We start from the raw sequence: 20,953 nt of genomic DNA on the forward strand, positions 1-20,953 counted from the left end.
TGTCGAGTGTATCAGATATTATTTGCAGGACTGAAGTCAAAGACGTGTTTTATAAAGAAAACGTGTTAAAACGGATAGTCTACCATTTCCTCCACAAGAATCGGGCTTGACAACAAATTTACTTGATGAAGAATAATTCTCAACGGTCATATGAACCAGTTCTTCAGCGTAGAGAGCCAGTTCAGGGAGATCCCGGATATTTCGAAAATGTAGTTCAACGTCTAGCTCTATATATAGAAGAAGCCAGCGACCAGAAGAGGCAATCGATGACTCATCAACCACATCGAAAGAATACACACTCTGCAAATCATCAACCAATCATTCAGCAACAACAATTTAGATAATTAGCAATTGTTATTCATTCTTTCAACAATTGTTCATTCATTTCGTTGTAATCATTCATAAACAAGAGTAATAATAAAAGAACAGCTGGAGGGTCGATTGCATCCTCCGGGGTTTTTTTTACCTAAGATCTTTAATTGGATCAAGGGTTTTTCCTCGTCAACAAAATTCTGGTGTCGTTATTCTTTATCACATTTCTTTATCGCATTGCTTTAAGATTTTAGCTTTAATTTACATTAACTTGCATCATCTTCAACCGTTTTCTTAATTACTCAAAGTAATTCCATCTCAAAGATCTTCTTAAAACTCTCTTTAAACCTAAACTCATAGTTTAGTAACTTTTGTTAAGAAAACTTTCCTTTTTAAATTGAAGATCCTTGAACACTAAACCCTACTTACAAATCTTCGGTTCTTGAGTTGTCTAAAATCCTTTCTAAAATTATCTTAGGTAATTTTTGACCGAAACAATTTGGCGCCCACCGTGGGGGCAAAGAGGTGTTTTTGCAAATAATTTTACCATCATCAAACGTTTCATCCTGAAAAAGAAAATTTCTACATCTCACAAAAAAAAAAAAAAAAACAAAAAATTCTTTTCAAACAAAATCATGTCTGAGCAGTCTCAAAATTCTTCTTCTTTTAATCTGGTCTACGATTATCCTTATGTGAAAGAAAGCCTGAGGAACCCTCCTGAAAATGCAAGATTCCTGGCTGAACAGACCTTGAAAGGGAATACTGAAGGCATACCTTCTGTAGATCCTTGTCTAGCTACTGTATGGAAGAGGTATTTTGATTGAGTCGACGAATCAATGGAAGAATTAGTTCAAAAATCAAACGATTCGGTGAAAAATTACTTAGCAGGGTTTGGATGCAAAAAGGAATCAATGCTGAAAGTCAAGAAGAATTTCTTGAAAGCTAAGCCACTTAGCAAAATCCATAAAGATTCAGGTATGGCAAACAAAGGTAAAAACTTTAGAAAATATCTACAATTTTCTGATTACCATTTTACCACCGATACGACTGGACTTATAACAATAATGAAAGGTCTGGGGGACAAGGTTAATTGGCCAAAAACAATACCAAGAAAGTTTTATACTGAAAGAACTAAATGGTGTATTTTTCATGGAGTTTTTGGTCATGAAATTAAAGAGTGTGTAGCGTTTAATTACGATTATGGAGATTAATACACGAAGGTTTGTTAGACGAAATACATCCTAACAAAAATTGGATACTAGCAAAAAATGATCTCCAAAGTAAAACACAGCTAAGGATCCTAGTGGTTCCAACACCTAGAAGGTAGAATGATTCCAATCGCGTGGAATACAATCCAACTCGAAGTTTACTATCAATAGAAAATTGTTAGTTTAATTACTATAACAATAATACTAACTTGAGCGTCGGAGTGGCATTAACCAAAAGGGTTAGTGTCTATTCTAGTTGTGTTTGTGTCTTGACATTCTAGTGCAGGATCATCAAAATTCAAGATCCTAACAAACAAAGATCACAAGCTGCTACCAAAGGTCCTACAAACGGATTACAGTGGGTTGAACAGAAATTTCAATCCTAGGTTGAAGGGCACACCTTCTCAAACGTCGAGGTTAACATTACACCTCATTTCGCCCGGGTCGCACGTTATAAATTCTTAATTATGGGAAACCCTCATGGTTAAGAACTTTCAAGGGGCTGTTGATTGTATACAATTAACTCATTTGGTTTGTGATCGTAAATGGACACCTTAAAGAATATGGATAATCTCTCTATTGAGTTTCAAACGATTAATAAAAAAAAAAGATTTGGCCAAAAAACTAACGATTAGATCAATTATCATTTGCTATGATCAATGTCTTTATACAGGAAACAAAAACGAAGAAAAAAATCCAAGAGATCAACCTAACGATTAATCGAGAAAAGAGGTATGAGATCAAAAATCTTTACTTAATATCATGGAACTAACGAGTTGTTACAAAAATTAGGGGATAGGCCTCCTATTATTCTGATCATAGGAAGGAGGTTTGACATCGATCCCTGCTTTGCTTTCTTCAAATGTTACATTCTCCCTAAATATCTGAGGATATTTGACTTTCAACCAATTCAAAAAGTTCTTCAAATTGCTAACCTCAGCCCTGGTATCGTTAAGCTCTTTCTTCAAACTTTCCATTTCTCTTAGAGTTTGATTTCTAGTATCCATAACTGAATTTAAAAGTGGATTAGCACTTCTAATCGTTTCATCCTTACATCTGATATCTGCTTCATAAGCATTAGACAGTCTTTCAATAAGCTGCAAAAGTAAAGTAAAAATTTCTTTAGAAACCAAGAAGAAATTAAAGTACGTGATTAAATAAAATACTTACTGAAATAGACTGATCCCTAAGTCTTTTAGGAGTTTTACGACCAAATGATGATTCCCCCTCCATGGAATTATTATAAATGTTAATAGAGAAAGAAAAAATAATTTTGATATGATCTTTAGGCATGAAATTCTATGTGTAAAGCCTTATTATCTTGGATATAAATAACTAGAATAAGCGAAATGAATCGACACGTTGAACACTAACTATTCAATCAAAGCCTGTAGAAAGCATTAATTGCAAGATATCGGAAAACCAATAGCATTGCTTAGATGTTGCTTGGAAGATATCTCATAAATGCACGTTCATAAACAAGGAGATGCGGAAATTAAAGTGTCTCGATTTATTAAAGGTGCAAACGCAATTCTTGAAAAAGGATAAAAGGAAGGTACACAATTTAGAATAATTGCAAAGATTTTCTATATTGTTCTAGTTTGCTAGCAAATGCTTCTTTCGCAAATGAATCTTCTAATTTCGATAGTGAATTACTCCACTTGTTAACATCCCAATTAGGATTTCCAAGACCGATAGTGTTGGATTTTGCTGCCATGAATAGCTTGGCTTCAAGAACTTGAATAGCGATATCTATATGATAAGCCCTTAGTAATGCCTCTTACTTTGCATGATGCCTAGCGATATTTTCCTGTAGTTTGGACTTAGCCTTAGATATTTCTTCTAATGCATCATTTAATGCTTCCCTTCGAACAATAGAAAGTTTACATAGGCGAGCAATGGTCGAATCCTTTTCTCGTAGTTGATGCTCATAGCAGTCAATCATTTGTTTTAATTTCTAGGATATGAGATAAGGTTATCAAAAAATAGAAAAATAAAATGAATAGAGAAGTAAAAAATAATCATACTTACTGATTCAAATTCTTCTTTCATTTCGCTAAGATTATGATGAAAAATATTATCATGATTCTGTTTGGGCTGCCTAGAATTGGTACTAGGAATGTCGACAACTTTTGAACGATCCATAACTAGGGTGAGATTGACAATAAATTCCAAAGGGTTATAGATATAAATAAGCCATGATCCCGGAATTATCTCAACTATATTTCAAAAAATTCCTAAATACTGGGGACAGTTAGTTGAAATTAGGAAAATGAAAAATTATTATAGCATGGCCCAATAAATATAAAATGAGGTAAGAACTGAATTTACCAATTGTAAACGCCCAACAAACGAGAGAGTCTTGTTTCGCCAATCTATAATTCTGCTTTCCATTTTCTCAACCAAGATTTTACAATCCTTGTAGAGGAGTCTCGATGATATTAATGGCACACCAAGATACCTGACCGGGAGTGTTCCTTCATCAAAAGGCAATGCTAGAAGAAGAGCTTGCTTAACATGATTCGCTACATTACAAAAGAAACCCGTGCTCTTTGGCATGCTTGGAGTGAGCCCCGACATATCTTTAAACTCATTAAGTGAATCCATAAGGAGTTTCGTTGAAGTAACTTCACCTCTTGCAAATAGAAATAGATCATCTGCACAACACAAGTTTATGATACGCTCCTTTTCACATTTGTTATGAAATCTAAAACTGGATGTATTCATTACATAATGATGAATAATTAATGTTAATACTTCCATAACAAGTGTGAATAGGTATGGAGACATAGGATCTCCCTGTCGTAACCCACGCCTTCCTTTAAAGTATCCGTGAACATTACCATTAATAGAAAGAGCGAAGGACGTAGACGTGACTCATACTATGATCTATTTAATCATCTTCCAATGGAAACCAAAACCATGAAGAATAGCCCCTAGAAAACTCCAGTCAACTGTCTCATATGCTTTTTGGATATCAATCTTAAAATCACACCTTGGAGGGCCAACATTATGATGGTAGTTATGCATAATCTCTTGCTTAATGAGAATATTGTCTGAAATTCTATACCTTGGCACAAAAGCCGATTCATTTATGTTTACCAAGTCATGTAAACCTTCCTTAATCCTGTTAGTGATAATTTTACTTATACATTTATAAATAGAATTGCAACAGGATATCGGACGGTAGTTAGTAACACTAGTCGGAGTGGCAACCTTTGGAATGAGAGCAATCAAAGTATGGTTTATCTCTTGCCAAATTTTGCCATTACGAAAGAACTCCTGAATAGCAAGGCAAATATCTTTCCCCACCACATCCCAAGCACTTTTAAAGAACGTGGACGTATACCCATCAGGTCCCAGGGCCTTATTCTCCCCAATAGAGAACATTGCTGATTGAATCTCCTCATTGGTAACTTTTCGGACCATTCCTTCTGCTTTTTGAGTTGAGAGTCTTCTCGTGAACAATTGATGGGTAGGAGAACAAGTTTTAGTTCCTTCACGCCCAAGAAAATTCTCATAGTGATGAACTAAGGCCTTGGGGGCAGCCCCGCCTTCACGAAGTACCAAATCATCCAAACGTGCCAGAACTATTCATTCTGATCCAAATCCATAAGTTGACAACTTGGCCCAATACATGAATCCTACTCCCATTGCTCAGATTCCTGCTAACATTACACTTAATGTTGCTCTTGACTAAGCTGTAATGGTGAGTCGTTATCTTTTGTCACTCTTGCTCTTTTTCTCTAAGAATTTTTCCTAATTATTCTGTTTTCTTCTCAGTTATTGAAAAATGTTCAAGACAAAGTTGCAGAGGAAAGCCAAAAGATGACTAACTTATTGGAGGAAAAGAAATCGATGGCATCGGATGTCAAAATTTTAAAGGCTGAACTGAAAAAACCCAAGATGGATAATGCTAATTTAACCATTAGTCGTGATCACTTTATGGCATTGGCACAGGAAGTTGAAAAGATAATTGTCAACAAAGTTAAGGATGCTTTAGATGCTCAAAAAAAGGTGTATAGAGACATTGCTTCCCGTGTTGTTCTTAAAGTTGGATTGCCATGGCTTATGAAGCAAGGCAGAAGGTTTCCAGAGTGACAAAATGGAAGGAGAAGTTAGACTGGTTGGAGAAAAAGAATCCTAAGTTAGCTGAATCTAAAGAGGAGGAATCTGACAAAGTTGCAATCTTAAACAAAGAAGATAATCAATCCGAACCGATAGAGGCTTCAAAGGGTGGAACGAAAAAGAAGGATGAGGAAACTGCTAAAGAACAAGATGTGGAGCAGAATGTGGAACAAATGAATGAAGACTAGGTCTTTGTTTCTATGTTATGAACAATATTTCAGTTTCTTTTGGGCTTGCCAAAAAGTGGAGGAGGTTTAGGGATTAGGCGCATCTTTGAGGTAAATAAATATCATGGCCTACCACATCTGGAGTTTTCTTACACATCAGGAATCCTTATGGGTTAAGTGGGTTCACTCTTATAGACTCAAAGATCGCAACTACTGGGACTTACCACAGCCGTTGAATTGCAGTTGGAGTTGGAGAAAGCTGCTTCAAATGCGAGAGCAAATTAGGCCATTCTTTTGGCATAAAATTGGAGATGGGAAGAAAGCTTCTGTTTGGTTTGATACATGGTCTAACTTCTGCCCATTAAGTAATTAGAATTCCCATAGACAGATCATGCATGTTGGTTTTAGACAATATTACAAGGTGGCTGATGTTATGCAAAACGGGGAGTGAATTTAGCCGACTGCATGGCGGGATCCGTTCCCGATTTTAATTAACCTGCCTATGTTTAACTTGCAATCGAATCAAGAGGATGTGCTACTTTGGAAAGATGTGGATGGTAATGAGCACCACTTTTCTACAAAGGTTGTATGGAATTCTATTAGAACAAGGCAAGATGAAGTGGACTGGCATAAAGTTGTTTGGTTTTTGCAAGCTATACCTCGACATGCTTTTATTGTATGGCTGATTACCCGGCAAAAATTGAAGACTCAAGATAAGATGATGCAATGGAACTCAACCAACAATGCTAATTTAAACCTCATGTGTTGCTCATTATGTAAAAGAGGCCCTGATTCCCATGCTTACCTATTTTTTGAGTGTGGTTTCTTTTCGCAGGTATGGTTCAAAATTAAGTTACTTGCTGAGGTCCATGCTATTTCAAATTCATGGGAGGACATAATGCAATGGCTCGTCACGAAAGCAAAATCAAGGTCATTAAAGAATGTACTTGGAAGACTGCTGGTGGCTGCTACTGCGTACTTTGTTTAGCAAGAAAGGAACAATCGTTTATTCTCAAACTAGATGAGACATCCTGATCAGATTGTGGAGACTATAAAGTCTACTGTTCGGCTCAAATTAGCTACCCTCAAAGTGAAAGATTCTGCTACAGTAGGTCGCTTGCTCCAAGCTTGGAATGTACCACGTGACATGGTGGTTTCAATCAGATAAAGATGAAGCTAGATGATGCAAACTTGCACATTAGTTACTTTTACTAGTGTGTATTCTTATGTATTTAGTTTCAATTCTTGTTTGCTAGTTATTAGCTTGATACATATATATGGCTTGTCATATATATGAACTGGGTGGCATTCAACCACTCCATTTGTACGTTATTGTTTGGTTATGGTATAAAATTCACAGGGATATATCCATTAACCAAAAAAAAGATGATTTGGTAGCATTCCCGGAATTAGTCTTACATTTGACAGTGGATTCTGGCTTAAGATTTTAGCTTTAATTTACATTAATTTGTATTATCTTCAATCGTTTTCTTAATTACTCAAAGTTTTTCCATCTCAAAGATCTTCTTAAAACTCTCCTTAAACCTAAACTCCTAGTTTAGTAACTTTTGTTAAAAAATCTTTCCTTTTTAAATTGAAGATCCTTGAACACCAAACCCCACTTACAAATCTTCGGTTATTGAGTTGTCTAAAATCCTTTCTAAAATTATCTTAGGTAATTTTTGACCGAAACACTATGAAAGATACGATTGATTATTCCTTTGTCATCCAGTGAAACAAGAATATGTGGTTGAATTGGTTACCAAGATAAGAAGGGCTTTCGCCTATAAAAGCCTCATTCCTTGATTGTATATCTGTGGCATTCCTGAGAATCATTCTTCACACAAGTTTCTCTGCTCTTACATACAACTTTGTCTATTTGAGATTGGCTTTGGCTGATTCTCTTGAGCTAGAACTTATTGATTGTTGTTTGTCATTTGAAGGGTAATCTGTAGGCTATCTTTGTTCCGTAGCAACCCTATAATTCTTTGTATAGATTATTTCTTAATAAAGAGTTACATTTGAAAATTACAATCTATGTGCAAGAATGTTAGCTTTACTGTCTTTACTTATTGAATATACATAATCTGAGTCTATAAAACGTTTTTAGTTAAAAGTTTGTAAAAATTGAGGAAAACTTGTATTAACCCCCTCTACAACTGTTTTGTGCTCATAATACTTTGGTATATTGAGACACCTTGGGACTTATCAATTGGTATCAGAGCAGGGGTTAAGAATTAACTTGACTTGATCCTTGCATATTTTCTTTATTTGTAAAGCATTAGGTCATCATATATTGATAATGTGATGCGTAAAACACGCAATAACTTAAGCACATCGGAAATTAAACAAAATGAAATCAGATTCCTTATAAGAATGAATCAACTTAACCCATAAGGATTCCCTATGGTTTAGAAGACTCCAAATATGATTAACCATTAATGCCATGTTGAAATCAGCAAATCTTCTTATCTCAAGTCCTCCTTCTGATTTTGGCAAACACACCTGTTTCCAAGCTACTTTAGATTTATCTTTTACCATATCACCTTGGTTCCATAGAAAGCCTCTCATTTTGTTCTCCAAGTCATCAATGATACGCTGTGGAAGAATAAACACAGATGCCCAATAAATATGCAAAGATGATAAAAGCGATTTAACCAATTGAAGTCTCGCAGCAAAAGATAAAGACTTAGTCTTCCAATCAGTGATACATTTCTCCGTTCTTTTTATTAGCATCTTACAATCTTTAAATAGTAGACGAGTCGAGATCAGGGGGACTCCAAGATATCTAATAGGTAAGCTCCCTTCTTCAAATATCAAAATATCAAGAATAGACCGTTTAATAGTATCTGAGATATTACAAAAGAAGGCGGTACTTTTTGGTAAGCTCGGTACAAGTCCTGACATTTCACTAAAGGAATTGATTGATTCCATAATAACTTTAGCAGATCTAACTTCACCACGTGAAAAGACAAACAAATCGTCAGCAAAGCACAAGTTAATAATACCCTGTTTCTCGCATTTAGAATGATACATGAAATTTTTTTTTGGGTAAAATGGATACCCCAATGAATCTTATAAATGCCAACCAATTGATACAAGTAATGTGACTGTGTGTCACATTAGTTCATACATATGACATGCCATATGTATGTGAAACACCAAAAGAACAAGCTAGAGTACATAACCTAGCATGACTAACTCCTATCACATCTTACATCACATGAAAAAATGTAACATAAGAGAAATACAAAGCAGTTAGCCATTATCAAAAACAAGTTGGGGTGGAAGCTGCCATCGATCCAGTATCCTATGAACTCGAGCACTGTTCTTGAAACTCAAAGAGAGCAATTTTAACCGAACTGTATACTTGATAACTTCACCTAGCTCATGACAGGTTCTTCTACTAGTGGTAAATAAGCGTTGATTTCTTTCTTGCCAGATATAATATGTAGTAGAGGCAACAAGTAGCTTGGATATTATATGTTCAGTCGTTTTCTGATTAGTAGCAACACTTAACTCCATAGCAATGCTTTCCCATTTATTCGACGTACATTGTAAATCAGCCATTGGTTTAAGAGAATTCAGCACATTAGAAGAATATTCACACTCAAAGAACAAATGAGAGCGCGAATCAAGGCCCTTTTGGCATAAAGAACAACACAGTAATCTCACATTAGTTTCGCTACCAGCATCCCACCACTTCATTCGGTCTTGCGTTTTAAGCTTATTTCCCAAAACAAGCCACATATGGAACATGCCTTGGAATACATTGTGGATACCACACAAGCTTTACCCATGGAACCTTATTATCACAAAAACGAATTGAGTCCCATACAACAGTAGAGGAAAACTTACATTCACTCCCATCAGAATCATGCCAACATAAGGAATCAGGGCGATCATCTAGTTGAAAGATGTGTAAATTGATTAGAACAGGAAATAGATCGTACCAAGCTGAAGGAAATTTCCACTTGCCATTTAGAAATAGATCAGCCACGTTGTTAAGTCTAATCCCGCTGTTTTGATGGCTCTTGGGGTGATATATTGTATAAGAGGGCACTTATCACACCACTTATCAAACCAAACAGAAGTGTTTGATCCATTGCCCATTTTACTCCAAATATGATGCCTTAAAATGGGCCGTAATTAAAGGATTTTCCACCAGCTCCAGCTCACACCTGCTCGCAATGTAACCTCCCAGAAATTACGACCTTTAAGCTTGTAGTCATAAATCCATTGCACCCATAAGAGTGAATTAGATGAAATTAGATTAAATTAGATGCAAGAGAAACAGATTTATTCAAAACAAGAGTGAGCACTTCCATTACTAGGGTAAAAAGGTAGGGTGATAGGGGGTCCCCCTGCCTCAAACCTCTTTTCCCTTTAAAGTACCCATGTAAGTTACTATTATGCTTAGTGAATAGGAGACGGTAAAGCATAATCCATTTTATCATAGTCATGTGAAACCCGAAACCTAATAAAACTTCCTTAACAAAGTTCCAATCGACTGTGTCATACGCTTTCTGAATGTCTATAATAAAAGCACATCGTGGGGGTCCAACATTCCTATGATAATTATGCATTGGATCCTGGGTGAGTAAAATGTTATCTGAAATCCGTCTTCCTGGGACAAATGCCGACTGATTGATACTGACAATATCATGCAAACCTTCCTTTATTCTATCAGTAAGAATCTCACTAATACATTTGTATAATGTATTACAATAGGAGATAGGATGATAATCATTGGTTGAGGAAAGAGTAGTAACCTTTGGGATCAAGGCAATGATGGTGTGATTGATCTGTTGAAGCAGCCTACCATTGCGAAAGAATTCATGGATTGCTACGCATACCTCATATCCAACAACAGTTTGCTGAGTTTTTTACATTCACTTTGTTTCATGTTCATGGAAAGAAGTCGACTGTTAAAAACATTGCAGCAGAGATTGAAAGGATCTACGGGAAGTATGCGCCCTTTAAGTTCTTGGTGTACTGGTATGTATGCTTGAGCCTCCTTGTTTTGGTTGTGTTACAGGACAAGTATCTTACTGCATATGGTTTATCTACAGGTGATGAATATGGTCCTTTTATGAAGAAAGATTTGGTAAGCCAAGTGAACTGCCTAGCTCTAATTATTAACTTACAACAACCGCTAATATGAGAGGCAAGGATAGCGTCACAAAGAAGTAAACTGTTAAAATAGAATTAGTTGTTGTAAACTGATATTATACTCCAACCCTCTTCATTAAAAAAAGTGAGTAGTTAATGTTTGTGAAGGTGGAAAACTTGATAATGAACCCATAGCTATGAACCACCAACCTGATGGTATGGTGTGTGCCGTTACTTAATGCATCACCAAGCTGAGCCGCAATAGCCAGCTTTAAAGGTTTTTCAAAGACATATTCGACATCACATGGGTATCCGTAAATTCATGTTGTAATTTAATACTGATCACTTCGTCATTATTGTAACGTAGTGTAATAGTACGGCTGGATAACTTATATAAGAAATTAATTGTTTTATAAAATTGATTAAATAATATGTACAAAAATCACTTTGATCCTTACTCAATTTGTTCAATTTGCAAAACATATATTTGTTTTATTAACAAGTTGAAAGGCTTGTTGATATGATCATTATTCTACTTTTCCCTATGACATATATTTGATATCGTTATTTTTTAAACTTACCTCTTGGTTGATGTCATTCAACAAGTCGAAATGCTTTGATGGGGTAGTTAAAATATCCTTATTTTTCTAAACTTACCTCCTGGTTATTGTCATTCAACAAGTTGAAAGACCTTGATGAGGTTTGATGCTTTGTTTTTCTACATTTACCTCAGCTCCTCGTTGATGTCATTTAACAAGTAGAAAGGCTTTCATATGGTAAATAGATGAGGTTTCCCAAATCAGGTTATCCAGGGATGTCGGAGTCTATTTGACTAATAGTTCTGTGTCTTATTCGATCTATGTGATCAGTTTCCAATCAGTTCTTTTTTTCACCCTAGAATTTTATTTTTTTTGAAAATTAACTTTTATTCACAAACTGCCTACATCAATAAGTCGTGATGAGGCCCCTTACAAGTAATATTTACATCAACTTGAAATTACACCAATTGTCCCACGTAATTGAATGCAACTTGGTTCTATTCCTATACCATAAGAAACCCAAAGTCTTCACATCTTGAAAAATCTTCTCGACGTGGACTTTCCCATTATCAAACTTCTTTTCATTCCGAGCCAACCATAAGCACCAACAAGTGGTGAAGATAATACCTTGTAATCCTGAAGCCAATCTTTTCTCCAACCTAGCATTAGAGTGCACTTCGAACAGGTCTTTAATGGTGAACAAGAATATAGGTTGGAGGCCACACCAAGATGAAACCTTTTGCCAAATTTCCATACTAACTTCACAAGAACAGAAAAGGTGATTGACGTCCTCCTCCTCCTTGTCACACAAGGCACAAAGAAGCGAATTAAAGCGGCACTTTCTGTCTCTAAGAGCAAGCATAGTAGGAATACGTTCCAAGCCAATCCTCCACATAAGGATAATACATTTTTTAGGAGCCCATTTAGACCAAGAAAACACGAACCTGTTGTTACTATCTATTCCGCCCCTTAGCCACTTTTATCTATATAGGTTTCGAATATGACATCTTAGAAATCATAATCCCTTCAAAGGAAATATGTTACTTAACTATTATGCCATCTTCAAGAGATTAATATACAATACAACTAGATTATATTCCCGCGTAATACGCGATATAAAAATATTAAGTTTTCATAATGCATAGTAATTTTTGGTATGTAAACATAATAATATAGTGTAATAATAATATTCTAAAATAATATAATATCTTCTTATATATAATCTAAATCTAAGCTATGTAAGATTTGGGCCTAATGGTTTGAATCTTGGAAGAGACAAGAGTTTACCCCTATTAATCGTCGTACATTCAGACAGATTAATAAAGGGTTTTTCCCCAATCAGATATTTTAAACTGGTAATTCTATTTCGAGGAAGCTTTCTAGTACGGACCCGGTTAAAACAATGTATGTTAGCCTTCCGATGTCAGATAGCGATACAAAGTTTCAAGCGAAATCCACCTTTCAAAAAAAAGTACTTAAAGCGTCTCTTGGAATGCTTTTAAAAACTCTATTTAATACTTTCTCAAACTCATTTGAGTTATGTGCATTACATGAACCCACAAAGAAAGTTATATATTCTTTAACTCCTAATAGAAAATCATCCGGATATACATGATATTCCATAACTAATGGCCTCAATAAATCGAATAATTTGTGAAGTCTCAATTTGAGATCAGACAGAATTAAATCCTAATATATAAATACTGGAGTACACGTTAATATTAACTAAAAAATTGCAAATTTTAAGATTGTATAGAAACAAAAATTCTATGATCACTTTTTTTTTTTCGTTTTTTTTAAACTTTGATCTATATTGAGTTTGTATCTAAATATAATTAAATTGAAGGGTTGAGGCATTATGTTCTCATATTTTTAACCATGTTTAATTTAAATGGAGAAAAAATGCCTCTTGAAACTTATTTTTGTAGATAATATTTTAAAAATTTAGAGGTATGTAAATACTTTTTAAATTAATAAAATATTAGTTAATTGGTATAATAATATTTTGTTAAAAAAGATAAAGAAAATCTCATTTAATTAATTAAATATTTTATCTTAAAATATTATTAATTTGTAGAGGTTTTATGATATATTGGAAGAGTATGTGTTCAATGATTCTGTGTATTTATGCATTAATATTAAGCATTAATTTGATTGCAAGTTAATTGTAAAATTTCAAAATTCTTTTGCAAGTTATAAAATAAGTTTGTTTATGTTAAAAAAACTTCAAAACATTAATATTAATACTTTGTAATAGATAAAAAAAAGTGCTAATGCTAGTAAATATCTGGTTATTACATACGAAAACAAAACAGTATTCAGATGTTTTATATGTATTCATATGTTTTTATAAAAACAAATAAATTTTAAATATACCACCTCTTAGTATTTAAAAGTGATATTTATATTTGTATACAAGCCTCTTATAAGAAATAGACAAGCCTTATAATCATGATTTTATTTTTTTACTCAAATTAGACTATAAATATCTTAGACCTTATATATGTAAGACCAGACGTACACCATATTGAGTAAAGCTAAAATACAAATTTTGATAACTAATCAACTTTCTAGATTTTATAGAAACATTGTTTCGATTACGTAAAATGTTTTACATATACATATATTATTAGTTAATAATTTAGAATATTTAGTAATCTAACAATAGAAAGAATCAGTCAATCAACTCTTAGTAGCTATTTAGTTTAGTATACAATATTGTATGGAATGATGATTAGTAGCTATTAGTATTTAATATTTAGTATTTAGTATTATTAGTATTTTAAATTAGTAATCTAAAAAAGGAGAGTAATGTTAGCAAAACAATCAAATGGTTAAAATTAAAACTTTTTTTTCATCCAAAGGTTGTGACTTTTTTAAAAAAGATTTTAAGGTGTTATTTTATAGTTATTGGTAGATATGACTAGTTCAAACAAATTAATATACAGCTACATATTTGATAAACTAACTTAATTAGTTAACTTTGACATGTTCTCATGTTCCTACTTGCTTATGGCATTGTATATAGGTTGACCAATCTAAAGTCATTCTTAAACTCATATGATTCACATATCTATCTATAGTATAAATAAATAGCATATTTTACTTTCAAACTTTCTAACAATTTATCAAAATATATTACATTAATAACTTACACTACTCACCGCTACCACCGCCACTACTGCCATCACCACCAATCGTTGTCGTCACCATCATTGCGGGCCACCACCATTGCCACCATTATATCGCCACCTCCAACACCGCTACCGCAACACACCACCACAACCACCACCACAATCCAAAATTGTAACAGGATCATGAAATCTGTTTTATTTGTAACCTGGATGTTAACTTTAAAGGGTGTTGTAAGTTGTTTAACTAGGTGCTTGGGTGTGCATGTAGTACACTTTCGTATCACTAAAATCTGGTTGAGTCTATTGAATTTTTTGCTAATAGAAATGAAGTTTCACAAAGTATATTTTCGGGTTTCCTTATAAATTTACATATGTGATAAGTGAGATTTTTTTGGAAACAGACATAGTTGGCGGTGTTTTGTACAACAGGGTTTTAGCAAAAAAAATTACAAAAACAATAAAAACGGAGATTGGGGAACCCGATTTCGGTCATGCCGGACCAAGCCGGGTTTCCCAAACCCGGTGTGAAAAAATCAAAGTTTGAAATCAGGGATGCCAAGCCCCATTTCAGGGCTGATGTGACTAGTTGCAGTACGATGTGACATGTAAGAGTGCTCCTTACCTTTTCCATTTGAAACCGGGTTTTCCAAGCCCGGTTTAAAGTTTAATATACAAATTTTTGAAACAAATCATGACAAGGTGGATGTCAATGTATGTATGCTCTTCCTCTTCCATCAAATCATACATTGAACACTCTTAAATCTTTATTTCTTTTTGTAAGTGTCTTTTATAAAAGACTGAAGACTAAATCTAAAACACATGTTTTCTCTATTGTGAATATGGCGATTTTCTCTTTCTCTAAACCCTAATTCGTTCTTCTTCCATATCTTCAATTTTTTGTGTGGAACCGGTGAACCACGCGAACTGGTTAGATGCGTGGGGCAGAGGGCTCGTAGTTCCAAACGACACGGTTCGGGGCATTTTCGGAGACTAATTTTTTGTGTGGCTTATATTGATTCACATCTAACAGTTTGTTGAATTGTTTAGATTGCTTCTTTTTTAGGGTTTCCTGCGCCGTTTCTGTCCAGAGTTAGGGTTTTTTGCTGTCTTAATTTTGCTTCCTCACGCTTATTTCTTTGCATAACCATGGGTTAGCTTTTCGACTTATCGGTTTCTTGTATTTCGTTGAATGAGTGCTGGTAATTTCAATCTTGATCGTTTTCTTAAATCTTTTAAACGTATGGATAATAAGGGGAGGAATGATTCTCCATTCCAACCTGTTCAAATTCATCAGCGGTCTGATTCCTCTCCAGAAAAGGGTAGTGATGGTGTGAATGGTTCTGATGGGGTCACAAGAGCTGATCACCAGATTGTTGTTAGTGGCGGGACTAGTATAAACCCTAACTTGTCTTCTCAAGAAACTCATAATGCAAAACCTAATTCGAGTGGTGATGTTCAGGTCCATGGGGCAAAAAAACAGATTTCTTATGTTGCTGCTGTTAAAAAAGACTCAAACATCAATAAGGGTACATGTAAAACAGCCAACTTTCATTTTTTGAATGTTGAATCTGATGTGGATGGGGCTGATTTAGTCATTCCTATTGTTGTGGTAAAGGAAGTTACTAGTCGTTTTGCTAACTCTCTGTATGGATATTTTTTGGGTGATCTTCTGGCTTTTCCAGTTGTGGAAAAATATGTGAAAAATACCTGGGCAAAATTTGGGCTGAAAAGAGTAATGATGAATAATGCGGGGTTTTTCTTTTTTCAATTTGATTCGAAACATGGATTGGAACAGGTTCTTGAAAAGGGTCCTTGGGTGCTTCGTTCAACTCAAATTTTATTGAATGAATGGACTCTAAATACATGCTTGTCAAAACAGAAAGTTTCGTCCATTCCTGTTTGGCTTAAATTGTATGATGTCCCCTTGGTTGCGTACACCAAAGATGGTCTTAGAATGATTGCATCTAAACTCGGGAAACCAATTCTTCTTGATTAGTATATGAGTCAGTTGTGCTTTTTTTCTTGGGGACGCCATAGCTACGCTAGAGCACTGATTGAGATTGATTCTAAAGGTAAGTGGTTGTGGTTACACCAAACCATGGTGACAGTGGGTTTTCCAAACAGAACGTTTCAATAGAATATGAGTGGTTTCCTCCGCATTGCTCTCAATGGAAAGTGTTTGGTCATGAAGATTCTTGTTGTCCTCATCAAGTGAAGCTTGTTAAAGCTAAAGCTGTTGATGATGGTTCTATCATGGTGGAACGTAAAAAAGGCAAAGCTAAACCGGTGAATAAGCGTGAAGCAGAAGTTGCAGGTCCAAAGCTCAATAAGCCTAAACCTTCTTATTATTATACGCCTAAGCAACCTGTAAATGGGGCATCTGCTTCTACTTCTACTAGTGGTCCGCAAAAAGCTTCTGGTCAAGATGGTAGCACTGTTGGTGAGATTAAAAAATCTGTTAATCATTTGTCTCATGTGCAGGTTGAAACTAGCAATAATTTTTCTGCCTGGCCTCGGACAATGTTTCTTTACTTCAGAAAGGAGTTGATGTGCGTGATGTGCACGATGGTGGTTTGGAAAAGGTGGCACCTGATGGAAATTTGCAACAACCGAAGTCAGCAATAGTGGATTCAGATAGTGATTTTGACGATACATAAAATATTTATGATGAATCGGTTGATGCTCGTTTGAACGCAAGTAAAAAGAGGGCAAGCACTCCCGGTAAAAAGGTTGATAATGTGTAACATAGCTTCTTAATATATTAGGGGATTAAATCAATCCCCTAAACAAAATGAGGTTCGCCAGGTTATTTCGGATAATAAATTGTGTGTGCTATTCTTGAATCTCATGTTACTTCTGACAAGCTTTCGAATATGTGCTCTAAGGTTTTTTGGAAATGTAACTGGACTTCAAATGGAAATCTGTGTCATAAGGGCTCTCGTATTATTTTGGGCTAGAATCCGGAGTTTGTGGATGCTATGATTATTGATCAATCTGATCAAGTAATTCATTCGCAAATTATTATTAAAGCTAACCGTAAGGCTCTTTTTTGATCTTTTATTTATGCTCATAACAGTTATAATGATAGGCGTGCTCTTTGGAGTAATTTTATCCGACATAAGGCTTTTGTTGAAGATACTCCTTGGTGTCCTCTTGGTGATTTCAATGCGGCTTTAAAAAATTGAAGACATAGCAGTCGAATCTTCTTCTGTTGATATCTTTATGAGAGAATTCCAAGCATGTGTTTAAGAGCTTCGGGTTTGGGATGTTTGGATTACATTTCACATCGAATCGAAAACCTCAAGGTGATAATGGTATTCTTAAGAAGATTGATCATATTATGGCCAATTAAGAGTTCTTTGATTGCTTTATTGGTGCTACGGCCATATTTCAGCCTTATCGAATCTCTGGTCATGCTCCAGTTGTCCTCTATCTTCCTCTAAAGCCAAAGTTTGTTCGTAAACCTTTCAAGTTCTCTAATGTTTTGATTCATCATGTAAAATCTAAAAAGGTTATGTCTGATGTTTGGAAGGAGATTTCTGGTTTCCCACTGTATCAATTTGTTCAACGCTTGAAATCTGCTAAGAAACCCCTTAACAAGCTGTTATATGATAAAGGGAATATACATAAAAAAAAGTTGAGTTGTTACGTGCTGAGCTTGACTCTATCCAATCGGCTTTCAACCTGGATCCTTTGAATAGTGTCTTATGTGAGGAACATGTTGCATACTTTGGGTAAAGGGTTACCCCGTTTCAACTTTTATATCATCATCAAACAAATATAACAAGTAATATGGCTGAATGCCAAATTAGTTCCAAGACGTGACATGCCACATCTTGGTTTAACGAAAAGAAACAAAACAATTACAAAGATATCAGCCTATTACTACACGTAAAAGCACTAATAGGTTACACATGGATTTCTTAAGCTCGTATATCTTGACTTGCCAAATTCCATTTCTCTAACACTTTAGTGTCATTGTGTCCTCTGAATTTCACCGTCACTATCTTATAGCGAACCGTATCAAGAATAGTATTCTTCAACTGAGCAGGAGAGCGAGTATCATTTATAAACATCTGATTATTCCGCTCTTGCCATACAAAATAAGTGGTAGCTGCAAAGATCAGCTTACCAATGATGCTGTTTGCTGATTTACTTCTTGCCAGGGGAATCAAGTGATCAGATATATCTTTTAATTTAGCAGGGATGTCATGCATATTTGCCATATCGCGAACCAGATTCCACACTTGAGTAGCAAAAGCGCATTCGAAAAAGAGATGGTCATGGGAGTCTCTACCTGTTTTACAAAGAGAATAACAAACAAGATTAAGGTTAACAGCTCCCCCTACCTCCCACGGTTTGAGCCTGTCCTGGGTCTGTAGTTTCTTATTCATAACCATCCATAGGAGAAACGAGTGCCTTGGTATACAACTAGAAAACCACACCAACTCAACCCATAATACAGGATGTCTTTTATACCTCATCAGCTCCCAAACATTAGCAGTTGAATAATCCAATTCCACGCCCTCAAGAGTGCGCAGTATAAGCCTATCGTTTTTGTCGTTGTTAAGAGTCGGAACTGTACAATCTATTAACACAGGAAATAAATCATACCAAGCAACAGGCCACCTCCAAACACCGTTATCAATGAGGTCAGCAAATTTATTAGTCATGGAGAAACCTGCCCTATAGATCTCTCGAGTAGATATAAAATTGATTAAAGGACCAATATCACTCCAGTTATCGTACCACATAGACATGGATCTGCCATCACCAATTTTATGTTTTAAGAGTGGTCGAATAGTATGTCTTTGTTGCAGAATCTTCCTCCATCCCCAGCTCATAGTACCCTTCGGTTGCACTTGCCAAAAATTAGCTCCTCTAAGCTTGTGAGTATGGATCCATTGAACCCATAAGGAATTACGCTTAGATAGGATGCTAACAATATGTTTGTCATAAGCGATTTGTTAACATCAGCCACCCTCCGTATTCCCAATCCACCTTCATATTTCGGTACACAAATAGCTTTCCAGGCTACTCTAGCTTTCCCTTTATGGATCGAATCATGACTCCACAGGAACTTTCTCATTTTTTGTTCTAGTTCAGCCATAAGACGTGTTGGAAGAACAAAAACAAAGGCCCAGTAGTTATATAACGATGAAAGGGCAGAAATAATTAACTGAAGCCTACTTGCAAATGATAACGACTTGTTTCTCCAATCATTATTCTGTTCTCCATTCTTTCCAATAAGACTTTGCAATCTTGGTATAGCAGCCGAGATGATATAAGGGGAACACCCAAATACTTAATTCGTAGACTACCTTCTTCGAATGGCATAATATCAAGAATATCTTGTTTCACCTAATCCGAAACGTTATAAAAAAATATGGTGCTTTTAGGAATGCTAGGAACCAGACCTGACATGTTCTTGAAATTGTTCATGGTTTCCATAATCATTCTAGCTGATATGATATCACCATGGGCAAATAGGAATAAATCATCCGCAAAGCAGACATTGATGATATGTTGTTCTTCACACTTTTTATGGAACCGAAACCCTTTAGTGTCTTTGGCAGCCTGTTTTAGGAGGAGAGAGAGGACCTCCATAACTAGTGTAAATGGATATGGTGACATAGGATCCCCCTGTCTGAGTCCTCTTTTCCCCTCAAAGAAACCATGTAAATTACCATTAACACTGATGGAATACGTAGGAGTAGTAACACAAGCCATGACCCATGCAACCATCTTTGGATGAAATCCAAATTTGAGCATAATGGTTCGCAAGAATATCCAATCTACAATGTCATAGGCTTTTAGAATATCAATTTTAAAAGCACACCTCGCAGCTCCTCTATTCAAATGGTAGTTGTGCATCAATTCCTGTGTAAGAAGAATATTATCTGAGATGCTCCTACCTGGAACGAACGCAGATTGGGAGGTACTCACAATATCGTCTAAAACATCCTTCAACCTGTTAGTAAGGATTTTACTGAGACATTTATAAATAACATTGCAGCATGAAATCGACCTGTAATCAGTAATAAGAGTTGGGGATGTTTTCTTTGGGATAAGAGCAATAGTGGTATGGTTAGTACCTTTTGGCAGTCTACCATTACGAAAGAAATCTTTAATTGCAAGACAAACATCTTTTTCCACTAAATCCCAATCATTCTTGAAGAAAACTGAAGAGAAACCATCTGGGCCCGGTGCTTTATTGTCTCCAATTGAAAACATAGCCAACTTGATTTTGTCTTTTCCCTCAACTTCAGATTTCCACACTTGATCAATGATCTCTCTATATTCAGGTTTGGAGACAAGGAAGTTTGCAAACTTAAACGGTTGAGGCCTATACC

The 20,953-nt window shown here is 35.4% G+C and overlaps 1 protein-coding gene across 1 annotated transcript; it reads right to left on the reverse strand.

Moving 5' to 3' along the window:
- Positions 1-18,523: 18,523 nt before the first annotated feature.
- On the reverse strand, positions 18,524-19,444 carry LOC122601297. The gene has a single exon (XM_043774063.1). It carries the CDS (start codon positions 19,442-19,444, stop codon positions 18,524-18,526), a length of 921 nt encoding a protein of 306 aa, XP_043629998.1.
- Positions 19,445-20,953: the final 1,509 nt, after the last annotated feature.

This window comes from Erigeron canadensis, chromosome 5 (assembly GCF_010389155.1).
Source record: "Erigeron canadensis isolate Cc75 chromosome 5, C_canadensis_v1, whole genome shotgun sequence".
Taxonomy (NCBI): Eukaryota; Viridiplantae; Streptophyta; class Magnoliopsida; order Asterales; family Asteraceae; genus Erigeron; species Erigeron canadensis.

Bases quoted from the DNA above. Each gene is read 5' to 3' on its own strand.
- LOC122601297 (XM_043774063.1), bottom strand. From the start codon at position 19,444: ATGAGCTGGGGATGGAGGAAGATTCTGCAACAAAGACATACTATTCGA.